The sequence below is a fragment of the Euprymna scolopes genome, chromosome 5 (genome assembly GCF_053919585.1).
Source record: "Euprymna scolopes isolate OS-2025 chromosome 5, ASM5391958v1, whole genome shotgun sequence".
Classification (NCBI taxonomy): domain Eukaryota; kingdom Metazoa; phylum Mollusca; class Cephalopoda; order Sepiida; family Sepiolidae; genus Euprymna; species Euprymna scolopes.
The window spans coordinates 77,243,615-77,267,526 of NC_136486.1; the positions used below are offsets into that span (position 1 = coordinate 77,243,615).

The window sequence follows — 23,912 nt, forward strand, 5'->3', positions numbered from 1 at the left end:
AGTTGGGGTCGTTTCTGTTTTCAGGTTGTGTTTGAAGTACTTTGTGTAGCTTTTGGATTCATAGATATCCTAGAAATTTAACTTGCCACAATTCGAATTTTGATTCGGATCCATCGAAATAAAGACACACGCTGGGCCCATAACCTCTAGAAGTGTAAGCCATGTTTAGTTTCAGAACAGTTTCCGATGGTTCGTTGTTCTAAACAAGTCTTGAGAGGTGACTGGTTTGCAGTAGACAGAACAGTTTCCGATAGTTCGTTGTTACACACGGATGACAGTGATGGCTGAGAATGCTTTTAGGAGATTCGAAGTTCCTATCCGTTGCGGTTACCACCTGACGAAGGCCAGAGGAATAGTTGACCAAAACGTTGTGAATATACAAACCAATAAAAGATGAAAAACAACAAATAATAAAGATGAGACTAATAGTCCGAAATAAAAATAAATTAATATATATGATGCTCATCTCAAAAAACGAATTCCAATTAAGGAATAATATATATACCAATCGGTACGGACCCGACTATGGAAGATCAGATAATAAATAAACGTGGATTTATAAGATCAAAGAATCCAACCTTGATCGCCCTTCGGGGCCCGTGGCGCAGTTGATAGAGACGTTGAATCTCTAAAGTTCCAGATGAACATTGTCTGAAGATAGCGGTTTCAATCCCATCCAAAGCATGCCAGAGGGTTACTTGGCCAAAATGTGGTGAGACGACAACAACTACGGATGGCAGTGATAACTGAGAATGCAGTTAGGAGATTCAAAGTTCCTATCCGTCGCGGTTACCACCTGACGAAGGCCAGAGGAATAGTTGGCCGAAACGTTGTGAATAAACAAACCAATAAAAGATGAAAAACAACAACTAATAAAGATGAGACGAATAATCCGAAATAAAAATAAATTAACATGCCTCCCTGATCTCTGGATCACATTTTATAATCCCTCATCTACTGTGGCGATTGTCTTTCCCTACTTGGTCTCTGAGGTGTCTCGCCATCCTCCCGTTGCACATTGCTTTTTTTTTCTTTTTTTTTTTTACATTGGCATCACGGCCAAGAGGCCACTACCATTTCATTTTCCACTGAATATGTCTTGGTACTCCATCTACCGCAATGTTGTTGCTAGTATTATTCCCAGTTATGCGCCCTCTGCTCCACTATGTGGTACATCGTGCCCCTGGGGGCTTCACCCATACTTCATCACCGAGTTTGATGGTCCCTGTTGTCTCCATCTCCCTGCTTGCCGGCTCAACTCTAGGATACTTCCAGGAGTATTTGAATATTGACAGGTGTGGAACTGTCCCTTGCTGTTGCCCCGATCTAGGCAACATGTTGTACCAATAGACAAAGTGTTCCCTCTCTCTGCCATTGCCTTTTATGTCCGGAGGTTTCTTTCTACAATCCTGTTGCCACTGGGTCTATAAGCAGCTCTAAAGAATTGATGGACATTCCATTTGTTTAGCACATCCGCAACTGCTGCCAATCTAAAAGCAGTCCAATTGTCGGTTAGAAGCTCTTCCACCGGATCACGCTCCAGAAACATCACGTCAAGGGCTTCTGCTATTTCACTGCCTGTTTCACCTTGCAGCCTTTTCCATAGGGCAAAGCGCCTGGAGCCACAATCGATTATTGTCATGTAAAGCCCACCCCTGTAATGGTTGACATCAACTGCGAGTCTTTCCCAGGTTCCAGTCACACCTAGTTCTCAAGCTTCATGCACCCTTGGAGCAGGGTCAATTGACTGACACTTGTCACAAGTCATGACCACATATTTCATTTGTTCCTTTGGAACCCTCGGATCGACTTTTCTCACCAGGTACAATGTCCTCTCTACCCCCATATGATGCAGATTGTGCAACTCTCGCACCCCAGAGTTATCCAGATGAGTCACTGTAGCAATATGCTCTTTTGTTGGCACAAGCCAGCTTTTTCTCACTCTTGTGAGAGCATCCACTTTGTTCTTCTCAGAGGCAACCATGATTACACGCAGCTTCAAAGAAAACTCCTGCATCAGCTCAGCCAGCATCCCGAGCCTGTGCTTCACTAGCATCTCTGCTGCCCCTTTCCTTCTTATCCTTTTGTTATGTAAAATCATCGCTTTCGGTCAAGCAAACACAGTGGCACAGTTTGTTTTCACACAGATGTTGTGTAGTCCGCATTTTAAGGCCAGATTAACTCCTTTGATAACTGCATCCAATTCTGCTACAGTGATGTGGCCAGCATCATCCTTCTTCCATAGCCAGGCCGCATCCTCTGCAACCACTCCATCCACTTCCAAGACAACCCTTGTTGCAATACTGCTTGCATCACACCACATGACTCCATCTAGTGTTCGCGGCACATTCCACGTTTCCCGAACTGGGTCTTGCTTTTCCACTTCTTTCAGGACCTCTTCAATCAAGCCCGTCGTTCTTCCTCCCACTATCATCCCATCCTCTACTTTCGGCATGCCTCTTAATGTAGCTGCATGCTGGTCCAAGCCAGCCGGCAATGGGGTAATGCCCAATCAGCCTGTCAAATATCAAAAAAAGCTCCTGCTTGTTGAGCTTTTTTTTTCATTTGTGGGATCTCTTCGATATTCCAGGCCACCCGACGCATTTCATTTCAACTTTAGTCCCAAAGCTGCTCCCCCATCCAATTCTTCCGGTGCCTTGGCGACCAACCCAAACTTCAAGTAAACCACGACCTCCCTTACAGTCACCAGAGTTTCATTCACGAAGATGGCACCATCTCCCTTCCCCTTTTTTCTAGAATCTTCCTTAGAATTGTTGACATGAGTTTTTTGGCAATGTGGAGTTGCAAATAGGCAAATTTTAGATCGCCCAACATAGAGGCACTGTTCATTTGCTCCATTCTCTGACGGTCTCATTGCATATATCTATAGCGTCACCCCCCCCCCCCAGTATAGCACTCGATTTGTTGGTTCAATTCTTGGAAATCTAGTACTGGTCTTACCTTTCCTTTTGTTGGTTGCAGAACGGCCATTAATGGCAAGATGCTCGATTCCACGTCATTCGTCTATAGCAACAGTATTCCCTCCTTGATCCATCTGTCCACTTCTTGTTCAAAATCCTTTCTTGCTCCTCCTTTGAGCGAGTTATCGTAACATGCCACCCTGTTTGTTAACGTAGGTGGTTCATTCCTCCATGCTCACTCCACTGTCCACTGATTCCCATCGAATTCCGCTCTAAAATCCAGATTGATATCCATTTCTTTTCTCCAACCTGTTTGATTCCATTCGTTGACCTGCTCTGTTACTGCGCATCCAGCTGGTCCGAATCTCACGCTGTTGCTGCCAACTGTGACACCTCCAAGTTGGCATATTACGTCCATTCCAACAATCGCTTGGAGGCACCAGGTGATCAGTGACAACTGCATAGACTCTCATCCAGTGATTCTCGATTTCAATTGTGACAGTCCTCCTCCCTCAACATTTCACTCATGACCCATCGAATGCCACTACTTCACCCTTCCATCCTCTGACAAGGCTAGTGTGTACCATGGTAGTGGTACAGCCAGTATCGAATAGGGCCACAGCTTCTTGTCCTTCCACCACAATTTCACGCTTGGTCATCTGCTGCGAGTGCACCATTATTCCCAAGTCGGGGCAGCTGCTGGCACTTCGGCTCCCCTTTGACAGTTTCCTGGACTCTTGCAGTTAACTACCATGTGACCACTCTGATTACACCTGTAGCACACAGTCCTTTCCAAAAACTTTCGACAGTCTCTCCGCAGGTGCAGGCCCCACATTCAAAACATGCACCTCGCGGTCTCGGGCGGCTTTTGCTCTCATCTTTCTGTGCCACTGCTCCTACGGCCCCAGAGGGTTGTGTGCTTATTAATATTCTTGCAGTTGGGAGCAGATCACTCACCTCCAACGTCTCGATACCTGGGACCTACTGCAGCCTCTCAGAAATCTCCTCTGGGAATCCGGTAACAAATGCCATCTTTGCTACGTGATTCACAACCTGTCTCCGAATTCCTGCCAGTTCCACCAATCTTTTGACTTCATTTGCAGACACATCGACAAATTCTCCCGTCCACCTCTTCTCTTTGAATTTATTGTGTGCCTCAAATGGCCCTTCCGCAAATGCCTGGATCAATCTGGCTATTATCGTCTCAGCGTCCTTCTGTTCATGGGAGCTCAGCTCCAAATATAGCTCCATATTTACATGAATAAAACAGAAACTAGTAGGAACAGTGACGGCAACAAAAATGCCGATGCTAAGACGACTCCCGCTTGTCGATACAACATAAATGATCACACTAAACACACATGGCAACATTAAAGCTTATTTCTTTATATACCCACATCAACAGAATAACTCGCAACTCACCTCAACAAAGAAAACCGCCAGAGAAAGCCATCCATCGAAGAAAAATCAAAATCCAAAGCACAAACATCACACCAGACGCAACTCAGGCAACATATAAACACACATAATTATCTCATAAAACTTTGTAACGGTACAATACCTACTAGAACACATTCACAACTTTCTTAGCTTTAAATTGACATGCATACAAACCAAACATCAAACAGATGACTTAACATGCATACAAACAGATGACTTAACATGCATACAAACCAAACATCAAACAGATGACTTAACATGCCTACAAACAGATAACTTAACATGCATACAAACCAAACATCAAACAGATGACAGAACGTTTAAACACAAAAAAACAAACACAAATGAAAAACGAAAATGACGATCAGCACTGAAAGTCACCTTTGTTTACAACTATGTCCCCAATATGAGTATTAATAAGTCCGTTTTTCGACAAGCAAGCAGATCACCACAGGTCATCAAGCAGTGAGGATTGTCCCGCCAGCAGCAGTAGCAACAATCTAAGAATGACTCACTTGTCACCAGTGGCACAGCAGTCAGCTAGAAACGATCTACTTGACACTTAGCAGCTTAAGCCAAGATCAGCCCAACGTATCAAGCAGTGAACTTCATTCCATCAGCAGCCACAATCATCAACCTTTCATCAGCAGCAGCAGCATCAAAATTACTCCTCTGCCGCCACCCCACTCATGCAGCCTTTAAGGTTATTTCTCCTTCGCCGTCGCCGCAGCTGCTGCCACCACACCAGAACACCAAAGCCACGTTCCTGTCGCCACTGCTCCTACCACAGCCTGATGATAACACCAAATCGTTGCCGAGTTCATATCAACACTCGACCATCATTCCTACCGACGTCCCCCCACCACCACCGCTGACATATCTTGACACATTCAGCAGTTCATTTTACGATTGTTTTAACTTTAAATAAAAGTTTAAACTCAGCCTTTTCGTTTGTCTTTTTCTTGCTTTCATATGCACAGTTTTGTAATATAACACATTGAATTAAGCATTGTTTATTTAATATTTTCACACAAAAAATTATAATTGCAAAAACTATTTCCTCTTTTTTAGATTACATGTTTCGCATAATTTTTATATGTAAGATACTAATATTTTCTTTGCTTGAATGAATGTGTTACATTCAGCGTAACATAATCTTGAAAAATAACAAACAATTTTTTTTTAATTTAAAAGCAGGAACACAGAAAAATAATTAAATTAAAAATGGTAAAAATTATACAAACGTTCACGATAGGAATGTATGGATGCACGTCTGGGAAAAAAAAAGAAAACCAGTGTTGCAGAGGGAAGCGACTGGTGATTAAACCAATCGACCGTCCCACTAAAATATAATAGACAAATAGGCAAAAAGAGAACACCAATGGCAAAGGGAAGAATGACAAAAAGCTGAAGTCAGTTTAAAGACGATGAATCGTTTTTTATTTATGAAAAAAAAGAAGTGTAAATGGTCAATTCAAAAAGACCATGGAGATTGCGGTTAGGGCAAGTAAATCGGGATCAGCCTGATGTCGTTGGGTACTAGAAGATTAGCATCAGCAGCTCATGAGCCGGCATCAGTGTGCTCTGGTATAAGTAACTCAAGGTTGACAGGCTCTAAAGTGTGTAGCCTGACGTTAACTGGCATTGGAATGCTGCAGGTGATGCTGAAAGGCTGTAGGAAGCTACGGCAGATGCTGGAAGGCTGCAGGAAGCTGCGGCAGACACTGAAAAGCTGAAGGAAGCTATGGTAGGCAGTAGGAGTGCTGCTGGAAAATGCAAGAGTGAGCTGGTGTCTGCTGATTGAAGAAGGGTAGCAGGCAGGCAGTAGTAGTTGCAGAAGAATAGGTTTTGATTCGTATAATTAATGGAGGAAAAGGTACCCTGAAAAGGGCTGTTCGAACTACTGCTGCTGTTGGGCTCGTCGACTTGACTGGGAACATCAAAGTTGTATTTGAGAGGCTTTCTGCTCTCTTGATGGCTCAAGAGCGGTGGTCCGCAGACATGCAAAGATATTGTTATGACAGGTGTGCAAAAAAAACAAACAAATTAATACAGTTAATTCTCCACTGAATCGAATACAATCAAAAGAGTTCCACGTGTAAATTGATTGTGTTTATTTTTGATTTAGCTTGAAATCAAAGTCTCTGCTATTTTATTTAATAGAAAAAGGGTTGAATTTATGTTTCTTTCATCTCAGTTAGAAACGAGAAAAGAGTAGTTTGCTATCAAGCAGTGTATATGAGATTGTTCACAAATGAAAAAATAGCCGGTGTAGCAAAATATAAACCACGATGTAAGCACACTGCAACACCAGCACTCCCTGCCTCCTTCCAACTATCTGACGTCATTTTCAGACAGTCTTTTGACTTTCTGACATTTTGGGCTTCTGTAGAACGCATTCTTAAACGACTTTCTTTTGTTTTGTTTGAGCGAAGCCAGAATCTCTTGCTTTGGGAGGCTAGTTAAGCTATTTTTGTACAAACAAGGTGTTTTTTTTTAATTTAATTCAGTATCTAAGGACTTTACTTTACTAATTATCTTTGAAATACACGCAGAAACTAATATTATCTTTCAAGGGACTTTCACAATTAATTTATTTAATTTCAAAATTAGTTGAATTTTTCAACGCCGTGAAAACATTTTTCATTATAACTTTTTTTTTTTTTTTTTTTCACGTATACAAATACTTTTTACTTTTGGAAATTAACTTTAGGCTTAAATTATTCAAATAAAATCAAAAAGTAGTCAGAAACCTACAAAAAGATTATGATAAACCGACTTTCAAAACTAAGCTCTCCTATCTTTTTCCGCCATTATTGCCCGTACCTACCCTACTGACAACGCATTCTAAATTCTTTTTTTTTTTTAAATGTGGTGTTTTTTTATTATTATTTTATTTCTTTTTTTTTAAATACTGTTAAGAAAATACTTTTTACATAAAATAGTAAAATCTCCTTATAGTGCAGAATGAGTAATTTTTAGCAAAGATTTTATTTTATAAAAGTCTTCCTAAATGAAATAATGTTTAAAACGAAAGACCTACATGGGGAATAACTCTAGTGGTTTGAAGAAATTTAGAAGCAAAACAGGAAGTATGGAAAATGGCAATTTCACTTCCTGTGCAGTTTTTACTTGAATCATTTTCGCCTCCTCTTTTATTTTTTTTTTTTTCGATTCCTTTCAAATCTATTTAAATTCACGATTCAATATGTCTGGATTCTTTTCAAAAAAGCCTACTGTCCAACGTAAGATGTTTTATTATTTAGATTCTTGTTTATATTTCTTACCATTTGTCCACTTGCAAGCATAACATAACATAGATGAATTCAAAACGCAGTCTCGAATTCAAATAAAATATGTCTTGAAATTCAAGTCTTAAATATGAAGTTACGTTTAATAAGAATACGTGAATTACAGTCGATTAAAAAAGGGTTGTTTTTCTTTTGTTATATAATTGCTTTTTTAATGCTTATGCAGAGAAGTTACCGTACTATTTTATTTTATATAGTATTTTCGGGTTTGTATTACTGTACACATAGATTCGAAAAAGTTGTCAAAAAACAAATATATAACAAATAAATGTTATCAAAGGCAAGATAAGTTACTTTTCTACCAAACTGGATATATTTTTTGTGTTTTTATTCAATGTAACATATTTATTCAGCTACAAAAACATACAGTGTTTACCGATGTGATGTATTCGAAAATTCAAGATGGCGTCTCACACCCTCTTTAACACCGTAAGTATGGAAAAAGGTGTTATAAATAAAAAATAAAAAAAACTATACAAAATACTATTAAAAACCCGCCGAATATATGTCAATCTATGTCACGGTAACATATATTGAGCGAGTTTTTAACAGTATTTTATCCGTTTTTTTATTTATAACATCTTTTCCCACACTTACCGTATTAAAGAGAGAATAAGACGCCATCTTGAATGTTCCAATACATCGGTAAACACTGTATGGTTTTCGAGCTGAATAAACATGTTACATTGAATAAAAACACGAAAAATATATCCAGTTTGGTAGAAAAGTAACTTATCTTGCCTTTGATAACATTTATTTGTTATATATTTGTTTTTTGACAACTTTTTCGAATCCATGTGTAATACAAACCCGTATTTTCAATTTAAAGTTTTGTGATAGTTTTGATCAAATTGTTAGGTGAAAGTATAAAAACCACCCTCTCCTCTTCATGTTAAGAATGGGTTCTTCACACGGTAATTTCTTTCTTTTTTTGTTGTTCTTAAGAAAAAAAATCATTTTAAAGTTTAATTCAGAATTACTACTGTTTTTAATTGCTTTTGTTTTCTTTCTTTGTTTTAGAACAATTAAGGCAGAATGAAAGGGTGCTTAAAAAGACACAACGAGATTTAACACGAGATCGAAATGCACTGGAACGTCAAGAAAAACAGTTGGTGTGTTTTTTTTTTTTGTTTTTTTTTTTGTTTTTTCAAGAATTCCAAATTTATTGCAACGATTGTAACATTACTTAAAACAAAGATGGGTGCTAATGCACACTTACTGATCCGCGCTCTTTATTAAATCGTATTTCCAAGTTTAATTAGTTTTAGTTTTTTTTTTATTCAATTGTAAGGTTAAAGTACAGAATAGGTACAAAACACCCTCCCCATGTTAAGAATGGCTTTTTAAATAATAACGTTATTATTTCAGCACGGATCAATAAGTGCATGACTAGCAGTATCAGAATTTTTGTAGGAATTTTTGACACCCCTAACACGAAACTGCGAATACAATATAAAAATCTCGTAATTTCTCTGTTAAAAGTGGGTTATTTATTTTCTTTATGGATTATACTTCCAAAATAAACTATTACAGTTGTTTTAAAAGTAATAAAAATATTTTTATTTTTTTTTAAAACAGTAATGAATTTTCCGAACTCAATATTTTTCAATTTTTAAACTCAATATTTTTAAATTTTAAAAATCTATCAAAATTTTTCTATTGATTCTATTTTTACGATATTTTCAGGGTCAATGTGAAATTTTATGTTCTTTCCAATAAACCGAATATAATATTTTAGACAAACGTTTTTTTTAAATTCACGCCCCCCCATTTTCACGCCCCCCCCCCCATTTTGAAATGTCTATTAAAAAGTAAATAATTAATTTATGTTTAATAGGTTTATATATCACAAATTGAAGAGAAAAGGTCAATAAATAATATATTCAAATTTAAAACAAAAAAAAAAAAATCAGTTTTTTAGAAATTTACCTGTAAAGTCCGAAGTTTAAAACCTTATTTTATAAGAACACATTTTTTCTTTTTGTCTTTTTTTTTTTTTTTTTTAATGAAACCTTGGTCCTTGCTCCTTTAATTGAAAAAAAAATTAGGGCTTGAATTACATTTTTCGAGGAGTTATAAGCTTAGAAAGATAGGGGGTCGAATAATTTACGCCTCTCATTTTGAAATGTCTATTAAAAAGTAAATAATCAATTTATGTTTAATAGGTTTATATATCACAAATTGAAGAGAAAAGGTCAATAAATAATATATTCAAATTTAAAACAAAAAAAAAATCAGTTTTTTAGAAATTTACCTGTAAAGTCCGAAGTTTAAAACCTTTTTAAAAAAAAAAAACACATTGTTTTGTTTTGTTTTTTTTTTAAATAAAACCTTGGTCCTTACTCCTTTAATTGAAAAAAAAAATTAGGGCTTGAATTACATTTTTCGAGGAGTTATAAGCTTGGAAAGATGGGGTGGAATTATTCACTATTTTCACGAAATTTCTGACACTGCTAGTGCATGACTGCATGCATGAGTACCCAAAGATGGCGGGTTGTACACATAGATTCGAAAAAAATGTCAAAAAAACAAATATATAACAAATAAATGTTATCAAAAGTAAGATAAGTTACTTTTCTACATAACTGGATATGTTTTTAGTGTTTTTATTTAATGTAATGTGTTTATTCAGTTCGAAAAATATACAGTGTTTACCGATGTATTGGAAAATCTAAAATGGCGCCCGACTCTCTCTTTGACACGGTAAGTTTGGGAAAAGAACTTACAAATAAAAAAAAACTAGACAAAATACTGTTAGAAACTCACTCAATATATGTTACCGTGACATAGGCTGACATATATTCGGTGGGTTTTTAAAAGTATTTTTATTTTTTTATTTTTAACTCCTTTTCCCAAACTTACCGTGTCAAAGAGAGGCGGGCGCCATTTAAAATTTTCCAATACATCGGTAAACACTGTATTTTTTTTTGAGCTGAATAAACATGCTACATTAAATAAAAACACTAAAAACCTATCCAGTTAGGTAGAAAAGTAACTTATATTGTCTTTGATGACATTTATTTGGGTGCTAATACACTTACTGATCCGCGCTTTTTTTTTAAATCGTATTTCCAAGTTTAATTAAAGTTTTATGATATGTTTTTTTATTCAATTGTAAGTACTGTGAGAAATTCCATATTAAACCGCCATCTTTCTTTTAGGCTGCCTACACGGTTTGGTAGCCGGTCTGTGATTAATTTAAATTTGAATGTGTCAGGTGACTTGGCGCCTTTTTTGTATTCATATTTGCTTTGTCATCTGCTTCAGTTGCATGCATGCATGGTTATGAAAATAAAATGGCTGCCACGGATTACTTTTACTATTATCTTGAATATCATGTTTTCATATTTGGTAAACAACATATAAACCCCAAATTTCACATGAAGTGAGACCCTAACTTTCAAACATACCGTATCTGTCAGTTGAGGTATGGAAGCACAAAATGGGTACAATTTTTTAAAATATTTTATGTTAATTTTTTTTTCACCCCACTTATCTTCTATATAAATAAAACAGTACATGTGTTTGTGTGTGTGTGTGTAAATATCTAACAGGTAAACTCTTAAGGTACTGGTCACATAACGCTGAAATTCTCAAGAAATAATAGTCATGCAGAAAGAATGGTTTATAGCGAGTAATATCTTTGTTTACATACATGTATATCGCATACAGACATTGGCAAATTTATATGTAAAATGTCCATTCCCACTAGCGGACATTTTTATTTTTATGCACATGTGCATATTTGTTTCATTCCTGTTTAGAAAACAATATCAGGCTGTAATGTTAGATGTTTTGATTTCAATTCTATTTTCAATTGATGACCCCAATTCATTTTTTTCATGTCTTTGTATTAATTGTATTAATACATAAAAAATGGAATGTGTAAATTTTACTCACGGTTTTGAATTTGAAAATACAAAGAAAAACCTATTTTGGTGCTAATGCAAAGAGTGATCTGCACTATTTTTTAAATCGTATTTCCACGTTTAATTAAAGGTTTATTATGTTTTTTTATTCAATTTTAAAGTACAGAATAGGTACAAAACACCCTCCCTTCCCCATGTTAAGAATGGCTTTTTAAATAATAACGTTATTATTTCAGCATGATCACTCTGGTGATCATGGGGGGGGGTCTACTTTTTTTAATAATAATAATAATTACCGAAGCAATTCATGATTTATTATTTATCCTCATGAAAAGGTGCTTACCACTCCAATGTTCGCCGTATTCCGGAGCATGATTCAAGAATATATGACTGAAATTGAAGTTTGCATAACCAAGTTACAGCTATCTCCTTCTTCCGCAGTTAAAGGAGAACAAATAGAAGATTGGTTGGCAGATCGGACTCTCTCATCAGGTGCTACAGATTTCTCATCTGGAAGCCATGTGTTCTCCTTTATAATGAAACCTCCACAAATTCAAATCGTGGGACCAACATTTAGTGGTTTGGATACGAACAAAGACTGCATGGGATTCCGTAACTTCCTATATCAAAATCTCGGAATTCAACAGCTTCCCCATTGGTAAATCTGTTGTTGAATGGTTTTAAAAGCCCGAACACGTTTACAGGCTGTCCAAAATAAAAAAGCCCACTGGTCATCCAAGTGAGGCTTGATTCCTTTAATGGCGATCATGAAAAAGCAGAAGGTATATCCAGTGTTAAACTACCGTGAATTAAACGGCTTTGTGGATGTGTTCACTGCCAACACAGAAGTATGTGCATAAAAGCTAAGACAATGGCAGCAGCAAGGAGTTGATGTATCACATTTAGATTTACGGAAGGCATATCTTCAGATTTATGATGACGAGAAACTTTGGCCATTTCAAACTGTCCTTTTTAAGGTCCAGCACTTTTGTCTCGCACAGCTAGGATTTGAACTCAACATGGTGCCTCTCATTATGAAATCTATTCTAGACACTATCATATCGCAAGACCACACAATCGAGTGTGCTGTGTCGACATATGTCGATGACATTTTCATTAATGAAAATGTGGCCTCTGCACTGTGTGTGTGAATATTTTTTTGATTCTGGTCTGACTAAAAAATCAAGCCAGAGTTCTTGGCTTGCAGGTCTGGGAAGAAAGTGGCACCCTTTGATGGAAATGAGGAAATCAGATTCCTGAAATCCCCATTGACATATGTTTTCCCTGTGTGGGGAAACTTGTCAGTCATTTTCCCATGTGTGGATGGCTCAAGGTGGCGGTTGCGTTCGTAAAGCGCCTGGGGACTGCATCAACCAAGGGATGGGACGATGAGATCGAAGACCTCTCTTTCTGTCGCATATTAGCAGAGATACTGAGCAGTATACAAAAGCAGAACCTTGTAGGAGACTGGTGCATGGGCAGCAGTGAGATTATAATATGCAAGTTCCGTAGTTACAGGAGTAGCATTGGAGGGAAGCAGAAATGTCATCGAAGATGCATGTTGGCTGCATCCGGTCAATGATGCCAGGCATATAAATTTAGCTGAACCTGACGCTGCAGTCAGGGAGGTCAACTTGGTCCTCTAATGGGAGACGATAACATTACATTTGGTCACTTATTCGGCATGCGTGCACCGGTGGATTTTCTATACCCTGACTGGGAAGGCACGAGTGAATACAAGGGCTGCTGGCAAGATACTAGTCAGGCAATGGTTGGGAACCTGCAATCACTGGTAAAAGGGTATGAATTTACATGGATGTGACGCTCATACAGTCTTTTCATAATAACACAGATCACCTCACCAGAATACCGTACAGGTGGCTGGATCTGCTAAATGAAGGAGGGCCAGCACTTGAAAGCTGCGCAGCGGTTGGAGGACAACTAAACTAAGAGCAGGTAGCCAATGTCCATTGATAAAGCGGACATTAGGGTGTGAAGCGAACTCTGTTCATTGACCTGCAAATGTTGAAAGAGAATGTGAAATTTGTTATAAATAGCAATACGCATGAAAAAATTGAAATGACTTAAAATATTTCAATATTGGTATAAATAAAAAGAGCTTGATGAGCTAAGAAAGAATATTTAAAAAAATTTTAAATCCAATTAAAATTAAGGAAGTTATTTTTGTGCCTCACACGTTTGGATAGTTTTTCCCCCTCTTTAAGACCATATGCATTTTATCACATTTTTTACACTACTTTTTCAGTAAAAATGCTATATCTTTGTTAAAAAAGAAGATTAAGCAATGAAATTTATAATATAAGTGTATTTTTGTGCTAGTAATTAGAATATGCTACTGAAAATCTCCAAAAAATAATGGTTTCCAAATAATCTGCTGTAAATGCACAGAAATATACTGCAATTCCTTAAAAATGCCATGTATCAATTAAAAGAAAAGAAGTTAGAGAACTCAAAGTTGAATTGTAATTTTTTGTACAAATAACTGTAATCGAAATCTAGGACTGTTTAAAATGAATATATTGTAGTACTTACCAACAAAACAAACGCCCACGTGTTCGTGCGCGACAACAAAACTTGGGTTTTTATAAGCAGAAGTCTCGAGGTTGTCAGGAATCTCCGGGCGCATGCGCAAGAGGATGGATTGAGAGAGTGGTATAAAAGACAGGTCGAGTGAGAAGGTTGTTTTTGTTGTCATGGGACGTTACAGTGACGCGTGCATTAGCAGTTGATTAAGAAGTTGTTTTTTTTTTGTGTCAAGTCGCGCACCTCGGTGAAGGTGAAGGTCATAATCTATTGCGGCTATTTCGTTTTGTCTCTTTTCCTGGACAACTATGGCTGGGGCAAAGTTTGATTTAAAACTGATACCCGAATTTGACGGATCCACTTCTGTTGTCGACTGGGTCGAAAGGGTTGAGCTGACCTGCAACCTCTGTGAAGTAAAGGGGGTCATACCGTGATTCCCCTGAGATTGGCTTGAGGCGCCCTGAGTGTATATCAGCAACTTAGTGCCGTGGAGAAGGCTGATGTTACCTCTATAAAAAATGCTTTATACAAGGCATTTGCCATGGATCCCTGCACGGCCTACGAAACATTTGCCTCTAGGAAGCTCATGCCAGGAGAAACCGTGGACGTCTTCTTCGTGGAGCTGAAGAAACTTGCAGTTCTATTTGGCAATGGAGTGTCAGAGCAGACACTGGCGTATGCGTTTGTGGCCAGCCTTCCCACCCATGTTAAGCAACTGTTGAGGGCTTCCACCAGCATATCTGTAACGCCCATGGAACATTTGTTGGAATGCGCTCAAGCCATTATCAGAGATGAGGAGGACCTGAGGGAACCGGTTGTAATAATGGCGCAGGCAGCCAAGACTAATGCTGAAAAGAGTCCCAGTTTGAGACCCACGACCACGACTGTTTCCAATGTGGTAGTTATGGACATTTATCCCAAAATTGTGCGGAAAATGCATCAGGGGGCAGGACGTTAGCGCCGCCCTGTTCCCCGGACAAGATTTAACTGAGGCGCAACCGACTATAAGTGTACGTGAAACAAGTGCCTTGTTCAGCTCTTCTCGACTCCGGGTGCTCACACACCATCATGAGTGCCAAGTTGTGTCAAAACTGGACAAAGCAACACATCAAAGTAACCACAATAGGTTGCAATACGCAAGCTTGCTGTGGAGCTGGAACTGTCAAAGTCCACACAAACTCTGGTGTGGCCGCAGACATTAATGTGCTGGTGCTGCGAGGGGATTTGCTGGGATTCGATGTACTGTTGGGATATGATGCTATTAAGGCACTGGGGGGAGTTGTTATCGGAAGAGATGGGACTGTGCGGTTTTTGGAAACCCCAGTGTGTGCTGCAGTTCACATTGATCGGCCTGATTTTAAGGTGGACTATGACCATCACCAAAAAGCATGGACTGCATCGTGGAAGTGGACAGAAGGAAGGATGCCAACCGAACTCAAGAATAGCATTACAGAGTACTCGATACCCAACAAGGCCCGTAATGAATACGAGAAGGAGCTTGAGGCATGGATCCAGGATGGATAGCTGATTCCCTACCCCAACAAGCTGGGACCACCTAAGGGTCTGATTCCCTTAATGGCAGTAGTCCAGCATAACAAATCAAAAGTTTGTCCAGTTCTGGACTATCATGAACTCAATAGATACATTGAGACGTACACTGCCAATGCTGACGTGTGCGCCAGCAAGCTGAGAGAATGGCACCAGAAAGGCTCCAATGTGTCTATAGTAGACTTGCGGAAGGCTTATTTGCAGGTGCGAGTGGATGAGACATTGTGGCCGTTCCAGACAGTGTGGTTCCGGGGTCAGAGATACTGCCTTACTCGACTTGGCTCTGGGCTGAATATGGCACCGCAAATCATGAAGACCATTGTAAATGCAGTGTTGTCCCAGGAAAAGACCACTGAGGACGCAACATCGGCCTATATTGACAATGTGTACGTCAATGAAGATATACAATCTGCGTCGCACGTTAGAGAAAAGTTAGCTCAATTCGGGTTGGAGTGCAAGGATCCCGAACGTCTAAGGGATGGAGCACGGGTATTAGGATTGGACGTCTGCGGAAAAAACGGTACCTTACAATGGAGGCGTGGCAGTGAGATTCCAAACATTCCTGATGTTATTACACGGCGGACTATTTTTTCCTTATGTTGGAAACTTATTGGTCACTTACCAGCGTGTGGCTGGCTCCGAGCAGCTGTGGGCATCATCAAACACAGGGCAAGTTTAGTAACTACAGGTTGGGATGATGTATCTGATGATGCTCTTCTAACTCTGATGACGACGGAAACCCTAGAGAGAGTTGACAAGGAGGACTCTGCCCATGGAGAATGGTGTGTCGATGGGGACACTGTGAATGCGTGGGTTGACGCTAGTTCTTTGGCATTGGGAGTGTTATTGGAGCAACGTGGAAACGTAATTGAAGACGCGTGCTGGCTGCGACCCGTGAATGATGCTCAACACATCAACCTGGCGGAACTGGATGCTGTTGTGAAGGGTTTAAATCTGGCAGTCAAAGAAGTTGCACTTGTACACGGATTCTCTCTGCGTCTACCACTGGGTGTCCGACACTCTTTCGGGACGAACAAGAGTCCGCACTAAGGCAGCCAGTGAGATGTTAATCTGGCAGAGACTAAACACCCTGAAGAGTCTGGTATCGGAGTATGACCTGTCGGTGAGTATAACGCTGATGGCATCACACTGTAATCGTGCAGACCAACTAACCCGTGTGCCTCACAAATGGTATGAAGCTGTGAAGACAGGCATGGAGTTCGCTGCTCGATCTTGCACAGTTGGCGCATGCCAAATACAAAGAATTCATGTGGACATCCAGGTATCAAAAGAACTCTATATTTTGCGAGGCGTGTGGACCCGGCAGTGACAAGGGCAGATGTCAGGCAGATCGTCAAGCACTGTGAGGCATGCCAGTATATCGATCCTGCACCTGAGCAATGGCAGAAGGGGCGATTAGAGGTTGAGCATGTGTGGCAATGAATAGCGATGGATATTACTCATTACAGTGGTAAGCTCTTTCTAACCCTTATCGACTGTGGACCCACTCGTTTTGCGGTGTGGCGGCAAATGACCAGGCAGGACTCGGCGAATGTTGTCCGCCAACTGTCATCTATCTTTTCTGAGCGAGGTGCGCCGGAAGAGATATTGATGGACAACGATGTTGCTTTTTGTAGCCACCAAGTTCGGCAGTTGTTGAATGAGTGGGGTGTCCGACTACAACTGCGATGTGCTCATGTGCCATCAGGGAATGGCATTGCTGAGAGGAGCCATCGCAGCATCAAGAGAATTGCTGCCAGAAAGCAATGCACCATTACGGAGGCCACATATTGGTATGACATCACACCAAAGGATGGGAAGACACTAACAACAGCACCGGCCAATGCCATACACACATACCGTGTTAGGATAAAGGGCATTGACACTGTCCAGCCAATCGACGAGGATAGTCATGACAAATACAAGGTAGGGGATCCAGTTTGAGTAAGACCCCCTGGAAACCGGTGCACCACCAAGTTCAAGCGAGGATGAATATCTGGAGTGGTCAGCCAGCAGTCGGTCCTTGTTGATGGAACCGCCCGCCATGTGCGCGATCTTCGCCCAGCTAGTGAAGTACATCCCACAACTACAGAGAGCGATGAATCCTCAGATGATGAGCTGCTGATGAGTGAGGTCACCGAGCAAGAGAGTAGTAGTTGTAGTTCGTCTGATCAGGCAGGATCAGAACCACAACCTGAACCTGAATCCGAGATTGTAAATACCACCCTTCGCAGAAGCCAGTGAACTAAGAGGCCAACCCCGGCGTGCACTCTATGTAATCATCAAATCAGGGGGAGTGTAGTACTTACTAACAGAACAAACGCCCACTTGTTTGCGCCTTGTGTAGGCATGCGCGACAACAAAACTTGGGGACACATTATTTGGAAGAAGGTTTTACAAAGTTTGTTTACAAGATAATAGACAAAACACATTTACCTTTTAGTGGAATGACAACAGATGAAGACAACATTTACAAATATTGATGATTCTTTATTCATACCAGCTGGATGATGATGATGATGGTGGTGGTGGTGGATTCAATTACATTTTCCTATCTTCTCCCCCTCTCGCTTCCAAGAGAGCATCAGCTCCTAGTGTGGACGACTCGGGCTCTCTCTGGCTCTGTCTCTCACTTTGACTCTTTATAACTCTGAACCCTGTCTCAATATATTGAGATTCTCCGTTCTTGATGACGTCAGAGGCATGTTTCACCATGTGAAATTTATTCTTGTAGATTTTACCTTTGTATGTCCAAACACTCTTTTGGCAAACAAAGAATTCCCAATTTGAATTGTTCAATATCTAACCTATTTGTTAATCCTTATTTCTAAACTTACATTGTCCATTCTTTTAACTGACGTATTTAATATCCAGTTATTTCTTAAAGAATGAACAATCGACTGCATTCCTATCTCTGACACAAATAATATTTAGCTATTTGCGAGAACAATGACAATTGTTCTGCATCCCTAGGATTTCAATATTTATTCTTTTTTAACTTCTTACTGGGTTCGATTCTAACCTTTTCCAAATATCCTTTCAAACTTATCTAGTTTGCTTTCTTACTTATTGGGATGTGTTCCTTTTCATAACACCAAGATTATGGTATATTGAAAAAAATATTCAGTTTGGGATACCTATTAAGTATATTGAAAGAATTAGCTTTCATAATATCTGCCAAATTTTGGTGATTAGTCTTTCATTAGAGTGATGAAAAATAATCCACCATATTAATCTGTGATTGTTGCAAATTTCTACTTTTCTTGCAAATATAGATTTGTTTTCATATTTTTTATCTACAATAATTGAAAAAAGATGGTCAAAATCAGCTTTTAAAAGCTTTTAAATTAAATTAAATCATTGGCTGCTAGAAAGTAATTTCATTCTAACGCGTTTCATATAAATTATAATTTCTTTGTTTTATGCTTTACAAGTTATCGAGTGTTAACTATTTTGTACAATTACATGTGTATGTCTTAAAAATTTACTTGAATGCTGAGAAAAAAAAGAAGTAATTTTTTTTCTTTAAATTTAAATAACATATAAACATGCCTACGTTGTAGGCATAAACATGTTTAGTTTATATTTAATTGTATACTCTAATAGCTCTAACTAAACATTTATGAACAATATTTTTTGGATAGGGTAATTTAAAAATTACAACTACAAAAAGATTAAACAACATAAAATTATCATTTTTTTATATAAAAGGATTGCTTCCCTTATCAGTTGAGGTTTGTAATATATTCAAAATGTTTGATACTTCTCATGTTGAAAGATTTTTTTGGATACAATAATAAAAAGAATGGGTTAGTTTGAGTGGTATTCCCATTATGATTAAGGGCTTTAACATTTTTACCATTTGCTCAAAACTCTTCTAATATATCATATAGATTTATTGGTTCATGTCAAAAAATAAAATTACTACCAAAACAGTTACAAAAAATCGCCATGAAGCAAACAGACAACATAAAATGTTGTGTTTTTAAAACAAAATGCTTACGTTGTAGGCTTGTATATAATCATGTTTTTCAGTTGTTTTCACTTGTCAAGTAATCCATTTCAGCTTCTAGTTAATGGCGGGTCATCAGGAGAGAAAACAATCCATTTTAGGGCCTTGCCCTTAGTTTATTCGCTCGCAGACTTGTATATAATCGTGTTTATTGTTTTGTTTTGTTTTGTTTTTTTCCTATGGAGTATTTCGTTTCATGCTCCAAATAATATTGGGTCATCAGTAGAGAATACATACCATTTTGGGGCCTTCCTCTTAGCAAATTTTTCACGTATTGGCCCCCTCACACTAGTGTGAGGCCCGATTATCAGAATTGCATTTAAACAAACTTCTGAATACAATAAATATTGACATTTAATAATTTATCATTTCCTGTTATGAGCAACTGCTTTGCACATGTTGTTCAAATGTTCAAAGATTGCATCAATCATATTCTTTAAGAGTTGCTCATATCAAAAGAAGAAAAGAGAAATAAATAAATCAAATTAAAAAATTAATTTAAAAAACAATGAGTAGAAATAAATAAATCTATCTATATATATATAAAAGGCAAATGCACACAGTTTTTGTATGTCTCGAAAAGGCTTTTTTTGCCAATGGTCCCGAGGGGAGTTACTATCGCTTAGAACTGTTTATATAACCCCCTAGATCATAATATGTATGATTTGCGAACGTGCGTTGCGTCTAGATTTATTTACGGCGATTTTTACAAAATTATTTCTATTTCAGCCCGTCTTATGTTGCGTTCAGCTTTTTTGTATAAAACCGAAAATAATTCAAAGCTAAGGCAGGTTGCCGGCAATCGCACCAGGAAATGTCCAGAAGCAATCAGCTTTGATCAATGTGGGACCAAACTCCTTATATCACACAATTGCTATTCAATCTGGACAATGAGGAACTGGTTTCCTCCTCCTCAACATCTTGCGGAAACAACCAGCCAAAGTTGGGTAAACAAACCAAAAAGCTGTCCCGCAGCAAAAGTTAAGTCCGCTACTTCTATTTGACCTCATTAATGAGGTCAAAAAGAAGGAGCGAAGTTAACTTTTATCGCGGGCACATGTCAATTCTGTTTTTAATACTTTTAAATAAATTCAAAGGTGTTTCAGCTGTATTGCTGGCCGAGCGAGTAACGTGTCAGGTTTTTTTCACACTTTATCTAAAGGTTGTGAATCCGAATGTTGGTGTAAGATATCTTTTTTCTTTTTTTTTTTTTTTTGATTTTTAAAGGTTTAATATTGAAACAGGGTTATTTAAGCTATTTTTCACGTTCTATGTTTTTTTTTTGTTTTGTGTTTTCAGACTTTTTAAAGAAGTTTTAACGTTCGTTTTTCTTATTTTTTTCCGTCACATTCACGTTTTCTTTTTTGTTTTTCCGATTTTATGAAATTTTAACATCGTTCGTTTGGCTTACATTAGTTGTTTTTGTTTATTTTTTTAAGATTTAACATTTTTTTTATAATCAAACAGGGTGATTACTTAGCTTATTTTTTTGTTTTGATTTACTCCCCCCCCCCCTGCCGAGCACAAACACCTCTAAACACTCGGGCAACACCTGCTAGTCAAATAATAAATCAAATAAAAAATAAATAAATAAATCAAATAATAAATAAATCAAATTAAAAAATAAATAAATCAAATTAAAAAATGAATAAATCAAATTAAAATATAAATAAATCTACTCACAGAGATAACTACACTGTCGACACATGCTATCAAATCATGCAGTATTATTTTTTGCCCAGAGTTACATTACATATTTTTCAGTTATCTCTATGAGACATTTACTGGCTGCGATTCTTTTTCGGCCTTTCATTCCAAGCTGGCTTAAAAGTTGATATAGAGAGCCTGCAAGGAAACTCCTTGTTCCAATGTCAACAGCTTGAATTATTAAAACATAACCTTTACAGCTCCATTTTTAGATCTTTATTTTTCTATTTTGTGTGATGTTGTTTTTCTACCCGGCTCTAATAAGGTATTATCAATTCAATCAAGATGAGTCTTTTCTTTGTTCTTGACAACAGAACAGTGTCTGGTTGTTGCCCCTTTTCTCTTATAATTTTGCAGTAATTACTTTACCAACCAGGGAGTGCTGCGGTGACCATCCAATCATCAATGATTCCAAGAATATTTTGGGGCAAGTTGTACGCTTTGATCTGATACACAAAAGCAAAAAACTTATGGCTTGTTCATTGATGCTACCACTGATACACGTTTTTTCACTCAGCCAGCAACAAAGAAAAAAGAAAGATGCCTGCTGCAAGGCTTTGTATTTTTTAACTCTCTCTATCTTTCTCTCTTCGCTGTCACTCACGTCACAACAATTACATGTTATCCAAACACTATTTGGTTAAAAAGTGGGTGATTATTTTTCATTAAATTTATATATGAAACTGATTACTCATTTTAAATTTGTAAATAATTTTTTTTTATTTACCTAAAAGTTTTTCAGAGTGTTCACACATATTTGGTTAAAAAAAAAAAGTAGAATCTTTCATTTTTTATTTTATGTTTTTTTGAGGGGGGAAGGGATTAGGTGGGGGTCCTCCTCTACAATAATGCCATTTTTTTTTTTTTTTTTTTTTTCCTATCTGTCATTCAAGCTGTTACACTTGGGCATTTTTTTTCTAAAATATCTTAGCATTTTAAATACTACACTGTCAAGCTTTAAAATTTTGGGTCTGTAAGAAAGTGGCCTCAATACTTGACTAAAACTGTAACTAGAGTATTAAAGATTTGATTTTCTTTTGTCATGCTTCATTGAATAGATGTCCTTTTGTTGTAGTTGCAACAGTGTTCACTCTGGTTTGCACTATATCTTTAATCATGGCATCTAATGTATGGTGGCTCTGAGTTAGGTTGCACCAGATGATTAGTCCTTCTTGATGGCTATTGTGTAGGTCCTCAATTGATCACTGACATACTTGCACCATGTAGCCAATGAGATATGGAGAATTATATTGTGAATTAGCTCTCCCTCCAACTCATGAACTGTATTGCTGTGCAATAGAACAAATGGCAGACTTTAGATTGACTTTTTAGTAGAGAACACTAGCTTGGGCATGGCAATATAAGCTGCAATGGAGACAGTCATTGTCAGCTGATAGCTTATGCTGATCAACCAAGCTCATTATTATGTCTGACAGTCATGGAATACTAAAATCTCCATACATCCCTATAAGGACTATTAGTAGCATTACAAGCATATGCTGTATTTTCGTGGACATCTGCAATATTACATACCTAATGTGCTTCAACAAGTCATATCTTTTTTATTTGTGGGTCAATTTTTAAAAGAATTACATTGATAGAAAGAGTATAGAATAATGTTCCAATGGTGTTAATTTATTTTTCTTTTATGCATTCAATGTTTTTATGTTCCAAGTTAAAAATGAAAAAACACTAAAAAAAAAAAAAGGGAAACAGTTTTTCAATGTTTACATTTTATACGTTACGTTTGGATACATATGCGCGGTGTCAAATTTGATTGGATATGGCTGAAATTTTACAGGCTATATAAACATAGAAGTCCATCTCTATTGGACTTTAATTTATATTTTTACAACCCCAGGAAACAAAGTTACGACCGAGCAAAGTTGACGAAGAATATTTCAAAATTGATAAGATAAATCAGTATATATCATCCATTTTCATATAGATAATAGTTTCAGATTATTTTCATGTATAATATGTAAATATTTGATAATTATTAATTGTTCAGAAATTTCTTTAAAATGTGATAACATTTTATAGAAATTCAAATCTGCTTAACGGGGGGAAAACAGCTTGCTATGCACTAATGCGCTGACCAGCACTCAGCTGCCTAAAGTCAGCCTATTAACGTTTTGTTTGTATTCTCTTAAAAATAAAAAAAACACTTTTTTTTTGCTTTCAAAACGAAAACAGAAAAATCAGTTTCATTTTTTATTCTGAGTTTGTCAATTTAAAAAAATTATTTTCAAGTTTTTCAAATTTGATTTCCAAACAATACTATTTTGTTGTTTTTAACGCTTTTAGTATAATGTACTAAAAGCATTAAAATCCAACAAAATGTAATAAGTACATGTGTTTCTGTTATTTATATCGGTATTTGTGGAGAAAGGAGTGGCTTACCATTAAAGCGGCTGCGTGTTTGTGCCTGCAGAGCACAAATTGAGAATCAAGATGGCGCCCACATGCTTTTATGTGGAAAAAAGTCTCGTGGACTCTCAGGGAATCTCGGAGAATCTCGTGCTCTGGTTCCATAAATAACGAGGAAAGGAAAGCGGGA

General features: G+C 37.7%; 1 protein-coding gene across 3 annotated transcripts in view; it reads left to right on the plus strand.

The window, feature by feature from the left end:
- The first annotated feature begins 7,435 nt into the window (after positions 1 to 7,435).
- Positions 7,436 to 23,912, plus strand: part of LOC145276866 (charged multivesicular body protein 2b-like) — a 94,050-nt gene continuing 77,573 nt past the window's right edge. For 2 of the 3 annotated variants that reach the window (XM_080128266.1, XM_080128268.1), the window contains exons 1-2: positions 7,436 to 7,606; positions 8,693 to 8,784. In XM_080128266.1, the coding sequence (XP_079984392.1) occupies positions 7,570 to 7,606; positions 8,693 to 8,784 (129 nt within the window). In that variant the 5' untranslated portion in view covers positions 7,436 to 7,569. The remainder of the gene's footprint in view (positions 7,607 to 8,692; positions 8,785 to 23,912) is intronic. The other variant, XM_080128267.1, reaches the window with a different exon arrangement.